At 41.0% G+C, this 12411-nt stretch overlaps 1 protein-coding gene across 2 annotated transcripts in view; it reads left to right on the forward strand.

Moving 5' to 3' along the window:
* The first annotated feature begins 4252 nt into the window (after positions 1 to 4252).
* Positions 4253 to 12411, forward strand: part of NHS (NHS actin remodeling regulator) — a 257325-nt gene continuing 249166 nt past the window's right edge. For both annotated transcript variants that reach the window (XM_077482207.1, XM_077482208.1), the window contains exon 1: positions 4253 to 5113. In XM_077482207.1, the coding sequence (XP_077338333.1) occupies positions 4690 to 5113 (424 nt within the window). In that variant the 5' untranslated portion in view covers positions 4253 to 4689. The remainder of the gene's footprint in view (positions 5114 to 12411) is intronic.

Below are 12411 nucleotides of genomic sequence, written 5' to 3' on the forward strand. Positions count from 1 at the left end.
TCTCTGGAATGTTCTCAATGATCTGCCAAACATCTCCTTTTCCCCCTCACTTCATATAGTGAGATTATGGAGAATGAACATAGCCACCCTTTAATAAGGAATCAGATCACAGCTGCAAGGCAACAAAAAAAAAAAAATAATTTTGAGAAGAGGCAAAGATCAATAGAAGGTACTTTTCTAAGATAGGAATACATACTTTGATAGATTCCACAGAAACTGTCTTGCATACACTTAATCACACCAAATTCCAATCGTCAATAATGCGGTGACGTACAACACGTACGACGGGACTAGAAAAGGGAAGTTCAATAGCTAGTAGCCAATAGCTTCTGTCTCGTACTTGCTTCAGAGCATGCGTCGTTTTTGGTATGTCGGAACAGCATACAGACGAGCGGTTTTCCCAAAAGGAATTGGTTCCCTCAGAAATATTTAGAACATGTTCTCTTTCTAGGCCTGTTAGAATTTTCGACGTAAAAAGTCCTATGAGGCATACACATGGTCGGAATATACGATGAAAAGCTCCCGTTCGACTTTTTCTGTCGGACATTTCGCTCGTGTGTACGGGGCATAAGACTTTAGTTATATTTTGCGATGAAAACAACTGGTGCTGCACTATCTATGTAACAGTAGCACTGGCAAAAATTGCTGTAAAGTTATTTGCTAGTTTTTCCCTCTCTAATAAAAATGTTGATACTACATATACTGTACATATAATAAAATCTTCTGTACTACTGTAATATGAAGGTGGTAGTGAAGTCTAAAGAAAAATTTAATAAAATAGTCCCCCTGCAAGTAAATGGCATTATTGATAGACAGGCCATACACGGTGGAAATTTCTTTCCTGCAAAAATAAATTTGCACAATCACCCCATCAACATAGACAGTGCTGACAGAGGAATTAACAACTTCTCCCGGCGGGGGTGGGCAGGGGATGCCGTTCCCACCTGGAGAATACAGGGATTACAGGTAGAGGCTATAGCAGCTGCTAGCAATAATCGCAAGAGAATCCAGCAGGCTGGTTGTACCCAAGTTGATCAACTTGGTACATTCAGCCTGCCCATTAATGGTCAGCAGGAACCAGCAGGAATTCAAACCGTGTATGGCTGGTGTTAGAATGTACCGGATGCTTGCACATAATTACATACTTACCTGTAAAAGGTATCCCTCCAGCGGCATACTGTCACCATTGACAGGGATTCCATCTTCACCCGGTCTTCCTTCCGGATTTGCGGACCCTTTCCGTTTGAATGGCCAAGCCCCAATGACGTCACGCATATGCATGAGAGTCACAATCGCGGCACAGAGCTTTGGATTGACGGCAGGTTCAGCATGCCCTCACTTCAGAGTGCGTTGTACATCCACCAGTGACATCACCAGCTGTAGAAATTGTGAATATCTCCTAAACAGTGCATGTTTACAAGTTATTCATTGTACCTTCCTACAGATAACCTTTATTATAAGCTTACCTGTAGGTACAAATGACCAAGCGCTGTTTACTGTCCTAAAATAAAGATATACTGTAAATGTTGGAATAGACCATAAGCCCCTGTTCACACTGGTGCGTTTTGTCATGTGATTTGACAGTTCCAAATTGCATGACAAGTCGCACCCAATTGTCAGCAGTGTAACCCATTTAAATTGCCGCAACTCATGTTGCAGCGACTTTTAAAAAGGTTCCTGCACTACTTTTTGCCAATTTCATTGTGACACTATTGTTGAATGAAGTCACAAGCCACAATGGAATCAGCAGTACAAGTCACACTTATGTGCGGCTTTGAAATCTAAGAGGTAGTGCGATTTCAAAGCCATACTGGTGTGAACGGGGCTTAATCACTGCAGACTATGGACTATACAGTATATGCAAAACCTTAATTAAGGTGTAACCAACCATTAAGGAACCCTGCAAAAGATCTGGTGTAGCAAAAGTAAACTTAATGGCATATGCTAAAAGACTATGGGGGTTATTTACAAAAGGAAAATTCATTTTGCACTACAAGTGCAAACTTCAAGTTCAAAGTGCACTTGAAATTACACTGAAAGTGCACTTGCAAGTGCAGTCGCTATAGATCCAAGGGGGACATGCAAGGAAAATATAAAACAGCATTTTAGCTTGCACATGATTGGATGATAAAATCAGCAGAGCTTCCCCTCATCAGATCTACCTCTCAGATTTACAGTGACTGCACTTCCAAGTGCACTTGCAGTGCAATTTCAAGTGGACTTGCCGTTCGTAAATAATTCCCTATGTATTACTGTATTGTATTATTATGGACCAGACCTGTTTAATGTGTACACCACTGCTTATGCAGGCATACCCCACTTTTAAGTACACAACTGGATTTATTTACTAAAGCTGGAAAGTGCAAAATCAGGCTCACTTCTGCATAGAAACCAATGAGCTTCCAGGTTTTATTACCAAAGCTTAATTGCACAAGCTGGGGTTAGAAGCTCATTGGTTCCTATGCAGAAGTGAGCCTGATTTTGCACTTTCCAGCTTTAGTAAATAAACCCCATTGTGTACTTAAAAGTGGGGTATACCGGTAGTCTTTTTTTGTAATGCTGTGTAATAGAGAGCTAGTGCAGGAGCACAAATGGGAGACATGGGCAGTGTCACCTTATAATAGGGAATGAACAAGGACCTTCATGGCAAGATCAAATGACTTTCTTAATTTACATTGACATGTTAACCCTTATATGATATTTTAATGATTAGATTTATATATACTAAAAAGAGCTTAAAGTGACCCTGTGAAGTGTTTACAAAAATTATAATTGCTAATTCATCTCCATAGGTGTATCAAAGAGCTTATCCCACCACTATCAGCAAAGGTTCCTGCCACAGACCCCTAGTTACTGCAGGATACAATATGACATAGGGGTCATTGGGGGAACCACAGTGACCAGCATAAGACATGTTCTTCCACACACTCAGAAGTGTGAGATGGGATCAGTTCCTGTGTGCTCTGCTACAAAGAAAGGTTTTAGCAAACTGGCTGCCAGACAGGTAAATAAAAGCTATTTTCCTTGCAGGGTATTGCCATTGTAACTTTTTTCTTTTAACTCTGATAGGGTTGCTTTAAAGTATCGGGATTGAACTGGTTGTAATGTTCTAGCAGTGTTGAAGAACGTTTTGCCGGTGCATCAGGGCTTTAGAAGAGATGTTCCTTCTTTTATGGACCACCTATCAAAATATGCCTTCAACGTTGAGTACATGGGCTAGTATCAGCATGGGGTAGGGACTGCATGCTTACAAGCTTTCAACCCCCACGAAAACACATGTCTTTATGACTATTGTGCTGAACTAGTATCTCAGGGATGGGCTTTTTATTTTTAGCGTTGAAAAAAAAAAAATGAAAAGCTAGAAACTTTTTTTATATAATCTGCAGCACTGTTAATTAAAACGCAATACAGACAACATCCCAAGCATATATCCTATAGAAAAAGGGTATAAAGAATAATACCAAATCCATTATAAAATGGGTATCGTAGTGAAAACGCCACAATGCTGAAAAGCAGAGAAACGTCAGATAAAAAGCTTTCAGTTTTAATAGACAGTTTTTAATATTAAATGAAAAAGAGAGATAACTGTACTGTTTTCCCTAACGTTGTAAAGCACTGCGCAAACTGTTGCCGCTATATATATATATATATATATATATATATATATATATATATATATATCCTGTATAATAATAATAATAATATTGCCAATCTGGCAATATGGCTGGTTATTTTTGGTTTCAGATCTTTATAAATTGACTCCTAAATACTTAATAAAGTATATCAAATAAAACAATGCTGTCTTGATTTTTTTAATAGGAAGTCACCTGGAAGCTGGTTGGCTGATTCTTTTTTTTGGTTTCATTGTATTCTGGAAAGTTAAACGTTAATGAGTGGACCTTTTTTTTTTCAGAAGCACAACAGATTGACTGGTTTTAAATGTACCATGCCATTCAGGCTCCTGCACTCCTGTCTGTATTCTGTAAACCTTGAATTTTTTTATATTTTTTTTTCAAATGAAATCTAAACTCTAAAACCAGAAGCAGAATCCGTGGCCTGGGGTTTCGTAAAGCGGTGCTGGAAGTTGCCAAGCCAAGCGATTTGCTGCAGACTGTCTCTGCGTAGAAGCTAGCTCTTCACTGACTGAGGCTGGAGAAGGCAGTGTCTTGTGTAGAATGTCCTGATTCCTCCCCTTGGCTTGCCAGCACCTCCTCCACCCTCCCTGTCCCTTTTCTCATTTCACCTCCCCATTCAGACATCTCTGTGTAATTCCTGCCTCCAGGTTTTCAGTCTGCCTCACTGTAGCATGGTGAAAGCAGAGAGGGAGGCAGAGAAAAGCTATCCAAAAAGCAACTGGATGATCAGAGCGAAGAGAGGACCTAGGGAAGCAGTGCACAACTGCGATACTTCCCAAGTCACAGCTGCACACTGTCACACATGGAGGGGAAAACATGTCTAGGATAAAAAAGGGCTCCCCACAATGAGGACCTGCACAGGATTAAATAGGAATCACTGTATTTAAAAAGAAAAAAGAACTGGACCTATACTGGAGTGGCACAGTGGTTGGCGGATCGCTACAATCTTTCATTTCGGAGGATTCTTGACCCCTATCTGTCTTATTTGATGTTGTTTCCTTAGGATTTGGCTAGCTAAGGCATCATCGCAGGATAACGTGAAGGGCGATCTGCAATGCCCTTTGCCAAGCGGATTGTTGAGCCCCAGTGGCTGTGTAGGCACGCTGTCACCCAGGTTGAAGGGAGCTGTTCCAGGGATCAGGGGGATGAGCAGCGGCAGCACCACCGGGGGAACTCGAGGGAAGAATTGTCGGCTAATGTGGCACCTTTGGCGCAGGTGCCCTCGGAGGAGAGGGAACCCTTGCCCGTTGACAAGAAGGATAAAGATGTGGCAACTTTGGATTTGTGTGCAATCAACAACGTTGCGATGTCGCGGATCTTACGCCAGCTTTCGGATATGGCCAGGCATGCCTGCTCCATATTCCACGATCTCGAAGCAGAAATTCAGGTCACTGCCAGGCGCGTACGGGCGCTGCAAGGAAAAATCGGTACTGTCCAGCAGGTTGTCAGCAGCTTGGACCCGAAGCAGGAGACCGTGCGTGAGTACAACATCTTAGATGTCATTTTCTGCCGTTGTCTTTAGCACTGTACTGGGGGGGACAGGTGAAGCGGTTCAGGCCCTTTTAAAACCCAAAAGTGAAAAAAAAAAGAGTCTTAATCGTTTCAAAAGCACTCCTTTCTTAGCCTTCCTGTGACCTCTTCATTTTAGGAACCACATTGCTTATCTTATGCTAATAAGTGTCCAAATGTTTCATTATCACCTCAGATGCTACCAGGGAAGGGAGGGAAATCTGCATTGCTGCTCCAGCAGCAAGAGGAGACAACAGCTGCTCAGTGCCTTGGATTTGCTCCTCATTTGCTTTAGAAAGGCCATTTCTCCTTCAAGGGACCTGTAAAAATGATGTCTGCTTTATATGAACAATAAACCTGTAATTAAATCCGGCATGGGCCTAAAAGGTCCAGCATCGTTCTTGTAGGACCAATGGTGATAGCTAAAGCTTACTGACTTCTTCACATTTCATTCTGCTGTAATGGTGGGGGACCCGCTGCACATACACCGCCACTGCTATGTGTGCTTTAGGCACAATTTCTTATAAACATTATGTGTATTATATGTAAATGTTTATATATTTTATACAAAAGTGCTATGCCTACAGATTTTCCTGTACAAAAGAATGATTATAAATAATCTGTATTATTACAGATGCTGTTGATTTGGTGTGCTTATAACATAGGATTTCATCATTTATTGGCTTGCTGGATAAAGAGGGGAATGGCTGTTAAGCTTGCCAGCTTTCCAAGACAATATAAGAGCATTGCTAGTAAACGGTGTAGGCGCTTTGAATATATTGTGATTCAAGCACTTGTCCTTTGAGTGACTCGGTATCATGGATTTCCCTATGAGTTGTATCTGGGAGTGCACTGTTGCTGCCCTTGTATTGCTGCTGCTTCCATCTGCAGTATCTTTTCATCTGTCTGCGGAGAGAGAAAACTATTCACAGCCTGGTCCATCCCCTGGCTACAGACGGGCATTGGTTGCTTTGTATAGAAGCTGGATACATGATTTTTATCAGTGGTTTATAGGTATCATGCAGGTTTTAACCCCTTGTTTTACGGCAAGTGCGAAAATCATTAGCGCGAACAAGAAAAAGGACACTTGGTTCTGGCGAAGGGAATCTAATCTATGATATTGCTGATTAAGCTGCACATTAACCTTCGCTGTCAGCGAATGACAAATACAGTGCCAGGATCTGTCCATTTCCTTCTCAGCGTGATTTCCCTACGTATGTGATTTATTCCGGAATCCTGATTGTGGGTCGATAGTTGGGTGTGTATGAGTTTTGCCTGTTTCCCTCATGCTGTAGCAGGAATGATGTCAGTGGTGTGTGCCTTACATAAGAAGCCTTCTCTAGGCTCCTGATTTTGCGGAATCACTGGGCAGATGCTGAGGACTGAAATCTCAGCACCACTGAGGTGGCAACGTTGAATGATCATTCATGCTCCTAAGCAACAGGAAGGAAGAGGGTATGGTTTACATGATGATAGGCTCCGGATAGCCAATCAGAAGGCAGAGCAATTATGGTAATTTTGATATTAAAAGCAGTTCTCAGATAATACAACATCCTGGTGTTCTCACGGAGACAGAAAATATGGAGCTGAACCATGGCATCGAATTGCTGCACTACCACACTGCTAAGGCTCACACGTCTGGAGGAAGGGGACCCCGATGACATGGTGGTTTTCAACCCAGTGGGCCCAAATCATGCTAATTTGTCATCCATGCCATATATTATGAGCAGTACTGCATGGTGCATCAAGCTAACCTCTGTAGTATGAGCATAGGAGGCATGGGGATTTCACCAGCTCCAGACACACCATGGTAACATCACTAGTCTCCAAGGAAGAATGGCTGTCAGTTTTATAGGAGCTGTGGTCTTTGAAAAAGGATAAGACATTTTTAGATATTTTTTTAAATCCAGTATTTATGTAGCACTGACATATTACCCAACAATTACATTAGTCTATGTCCTTAATACTCAAAAAAAAAAAAAAAAATTCATACGAATGTGACCTTGAATATATCACACAAGTACTTAAGAATATATATAGTAAGGTTTGTAGGTTTTGGTGAAAACGGGTCTATTAATAAAATAATCTTTTGCAAACAATAACTATTAAACTAGGGTATATTATTTTTATTAGTAGTATTTATTTTATAATGTCTCCTTAAGATCCTTGACAGTGAGGGACAGAGGAAAACTGATTATTATGACAAAGTAACGTTCGATAGCTCTACTTTATCACACGATCACCGTCAAATGACAGTGATCACCAGCTGTCAATGGTTGTATACGACGCTCAGCCATGACCTTGCATGTTTGTAGCAGTCATTTGTCGCCCATTAAAGTGCAAAATGATGTACACACTAATGCTTTTCCTATGGCACGGGTATGTCAAATAAGGATTTTTGATTTGATTGGGGAAGGCCCAGTTTGACAGGTGTAGATCTGCTAAAGATAGTTTTATTTTTACACTGCAGTGCTCATTATAGAAAGGGTGCCCAACATGAATTCAGTCTTGAAGGCATCTTGTGCACAAGCACTTCATGATGACCTATGACTTCTTTAGGTCAGATGTCATGTGTAAAGTGCAACGGATGTATGACAGTCTGCCTGGAAAAGCTTGAACAAGTGTGATAGTGCCACAATTAGACATTCTTTCTTCTTAAAGGCCTTGCTTGGAGGATGAATATAAGAATTTATATACATCGGGTGCTGCATAATGGTCTGGAATATTTCCCCAAATTCTATCAATTTATATATATATATATATATATATATATATATATTTATAACAAGATTCATGTCAAGAGGTTTGCAGATTTTTATCTTAATAAGTCAGTTACAGTACATAATGGGGGTTACGCAACACGTACACCTGTTGTGCTTACAGTTTAAATGGCTTCCCCTCAAAGTGTCCTGTGTGTGTTGTGTTCACTATGTGTTTACTGTATTAGGAAGATTAGATTGTAAGTCCCTTAGGAGGCTGCACATGTGTAAATATTCAATAAAGAAACCTGGGCGGTGTTTTATATCTATATAGGTTTAGCATTTTTCATTTTATTTAAGGTGTGTATTTATCTTTGGCATTATTGGCAATGAAGTCTACAATTAATGTTGCTCTACTGGGTTTCTTGTCTAATACCGCAGCAAATAAAATATGGATCTAGATACTGGCCAGACTGGTATGTAGTAGCTGCTGCATCTATTCATTATTCTATTTATGTGGGGTCATCAGTTCATATAGATCATTCATTCTTCATATTACCTGATACTCATAGTGGTATAGCTAGTTTTTACATGGTAAGCCACCATGAACAAGTCAAGTCATGGGCTTGTAAGCAAGAGGTAAGTGGGAATAGTATGTAAGTAGCACTCACTTCATACATCATTGCTTGAAAGTCAATGCCAAATGGTATTTCAAGGTCCTGCTCCCTTAGATCACTTTATAAGGGCCAAATGCATGAAACCTTCCAGGAAACTCTTCACTAACTAGTGAAAGTGAAGCACAGGCCATGGAAAGTAAAAGTCAAGCAGATCGATACTTTCATGGTGCAAATTGGAGTAATGGGGGTCATTTAAGTGTAAATTACACAATACTTCTCCTTCCCTCTGGCTACTAAGATCCCTGCTAGCAACATTTACATGGATTTGCCCACTGAACATGTTACCTAGGCCTTTCCTTCCAGTGCTCCTGCTGGGAGAAGCTTTGTCTTTCAAAGTCTAGCACTGGGTTCCTGCCAATGCAATGTAAAGTCAAGCCTAGCAAAATCTATTCCACTCACTACAACCTCTCAGACTTGGTGCTAAGCTGGTGCCAGAAATGCTCACAGTGTCCATTTTAAAAATTCATATGTAGGATCCCTTTAAAGCAATAGTAAACTCTCCTGATTTTTTTTATGTGCCTCCTGTAGGTTTTGCCATAATGTACTAAAATACACCAGATACCAGTACATTATGCCAGACTTATCTTTGAAACAAAGCCCTCCAGCGATGAGCTGCCATTGCACTCGGTTCTTCCAGGTTTGCGCTCTCTGGCCCTTTGAATGGCTGGCCCACACTGATGTCTCTCCCGCATAGGGGAGTCACTATCACTGCACAGTGCTCTCTACATTCATGAGCTGGCTCAGATGAAATATCTCCTAAATCAGTGATATGCAATTAGCGGACCTCCAGCTGTTGCAGAACTACAACTCCCATGAGGCATAGCAAGACTCTGACAGCCACAAGCATAAAACCCAGAGGCAGAGGAATGATGGGACTTGTAGTTTTGCAACAGCTGGAGGTCCGCTAATTGCATATCCCTGTCCTAAATGGAACAAGTTTAGATGATATTCATGATACATACAGGTATGAATTATAAGCGTCAAGGTTCTGCTCCTCGAGATCCATTTATAATGTGCCAATTCTATGAAACCTTTCAGAAGAGTCTTTACCAACTAGCGGAATTGAAGCACAGGCCATGGAAACGATACATTACAGGGAGGCAGAAAAACACAGTGGAGTTTTATTACTAAAACTGTAGAGTGTAAAATCTGGTGCAGCTCTACAACAAAACCAATCAGCTTGCAGGTTTTATTGTCAAAGCTTAATTGAACAAGCTGAAGTTAGAAGCTGATTGGCTACCACGCAGAGCTGCACCAGATTTTGCACTTTCCAGTTTTAGTAAATCAACCCCATAAAGAAACAATTTCATGAAATATAGATTATAGAGACATTAAGTAGCAGATATGTATGGATTCAATTTTTGAGAATAAAAATGTTGGTTAGTTTCACTTTAATAAATAATATAGAGTTACTTAAGGACAGCAAGGAAAAAAACTCCCTATAGGTTATAAAAAGGCTGTAAATATCAGACACACTGGAGGACATTAAAGCAAGTAATGACATCATCTAGTAGGTCAAAGGACTCTTTATTCTGGGCACACCCTAATCTGTTTCTTTTTCCTCTTAGAATGTGGGACTTTTCGCTAAGATAGCCCAAGCCCATTTTTTAAACATCAGTTTCTTTCCAAAAATAAGATATTTCTCTATTGTTCCCAGCTGCAGCAACAGACGGAGAGCACAGACAGAACATTCGTAGGCAGCTTTCATTTATTTCAAATACACCGCTTCAAAGAAACAAATACCTTTCCCAAAGAATTGCCCAGGATCATTTTTCACCAGGGTGGAGTCAGGAGCTGGAAGTGACTTTGCTAGAATTCTTTTCCCTTCGTAATTAATGGTTTTCTGTGTTGCTTTATTAAGGAGGATCTTTTATTGTGTAGTACACATTGGTTACATTTACAATCACAAGTCAGGGGTAGTTTTCGGGTTTCATCATCATTTAATTTACACGTCAGGTGTTGTATGGCTAACAGCTTTGTGCCTAAATGTTAGAACTTAATCTGCCACAATCGACCGAGAAAACCTCTATAGAATTCCATCTTCCAATCTTAGGAATTGGGTTTCAGCCATTTCAAAGTTTAAACATGTGAGCCGAACATTTAAAGTTTCTGGGAAATGACTGAATGTGTAAAAAATGCCTTCCAGTTCCACATCTATTTTATTTAAATAGGAATTTATTTTAACAATACCTGAAGGCAGTATCCTATACTGGAGCAAACCAGAAGAAATGTAAAGGTCAGGGGTTCCTAAAGAAATTTTCACTTGTGTAGAATGAATCCCACTTAAACCCCTTAACAATAGCAAGCGAATAATAAAAAAAAAAAAAATTATATTAAAGCGGTTAGAGAACAAAAGAGACCAAAAAATCTCTCACACCTTCCAGGGACGAGGCATAGCATACAATCATATGTCCATGGTAGCCATGCCATGTGGACATAACCCAATTTATTTCTATTCAAGCAATGTTCCTGCTTTCCCCTCCAAAAATTAAAGGTCAGCAGCTACACACACTGTAGCTGCTAACCTTTAATATTAGGATGCTTACCTGTCATGGAATCCAGCAATGTCGGCATCGTAGCCAATGTTTACATCAGCTGCCTACAACATTGCCGATAAGGGTACCTGGCCGGGTCCCTACTGCGCATGTGTGAAGCGCGCTGTGCTCTCTTACTGGCCCGGCAGCAGGGGAAGGAGGAGGGGGACAAACTTGTGACATGCCTCGGAAATGTGAGGTCCGACGGAAGTGGAGGAGTCATGGTACCTGTAAAAACAAGTACCGCCCCCCCCCCCCCCCCGAAAGGTGGCAAATGTGGCACCAGAGACTGGGAGGAGACAGATAAGCGGAGGTGCCACTTTTGGGTGGAACTCCGTTTTAACCTCTCTTGCATATGCTGTATATAAGTGGATGTTTTAAGCAAGCACAAGTTCCCATAACTAAAGTTACTATTTCTTTAAAGGTGAACTTCTATGATAGTTATAGATATAAAAAACACAAATGAATGCAGCTTTGTATTCATTAATACATCATTAAATGTAGTTTTTTTTCAGACTGACCGTGTAAGTACTTGAACATGGTTTAGTATTAGCCTCTTGCAATCCCCTGTACAGTGTAATTCGGACTGGGAGAAGAAAAACAGCACAAGGAACCATTCAGGCAGTAGCGTAACTAGCAGGGTCACAAATTACACACTTTTGCAACCGTCCCCTGGCATTCCGCCACTGTGGGGGGACCAAGACAGCAGGAAGGGGGCCCTTTGCAGAACATGTGAAACAATCCCACTGTGGGACTGTTATAAAGGGCCCAGGGATCAGTAAGAAGGGCTCCTGGCTTCAAGAGATAGGCCCTGGCTGGGGGGCGGGGGGGGGGGGGGGGTTCGTGGTTTCTGACACCAGGGCCCTGAAGGTTCTAGTTATGCCTCAGCATTGAGGTGTACTGAAGACACTTGCTGATAGAAGGAGATAGCAGAGTGATAAAGATATGAGTTTATTAGCCTGCTGCTTCTATTTTCATTGGCTAGTCGCAGGGTGGGTTTGGGAAAATGTGTAAGCAGAAATTAGCGAAAATAGGTAGCCTCCCCTGCAAGACAGTGCTATGCTCTGTGTAAGAGCTATGCAAATCTCATGCTGGGATGCACAGTAAAAAAAAAAACTTTTGTAGGTATTACAGCTATATATATTTCATCTGTGTATTTAAATGTTTGTCAGAAAATTAGCTTTGATAATTTAGTCTCTACCCCATCCCTGTATAGTTTTATGAATTTTCTCGCAATCACCAATCATTTTCAGACCTGTCCTGGGTGCTTGAATATGGATGGTGATGCACGAAGCAGATCGCGGTCCCAAAAAGTTGCACAACACAGGCTCCAGTATGTATAATCCTACAGTCCTCC

Source organism: Lithobates pipiens, unplaced genomic scaffold, assembly GCF_037356315.1.
Source record: "Lithobates pipiens isolate NorthernLeopardFrog02 unplaced genomic scaffold, aLitPip1_a1.2 Scaffold_16, whole genome shotgun sequence".
NCBI classification, from domain to species: domain Eukaryota; kingdom Metazoa; phylum Chordata; class Amphibia; order Anura; family Ranidae; genus Lithobates; species Lithobates pipiens.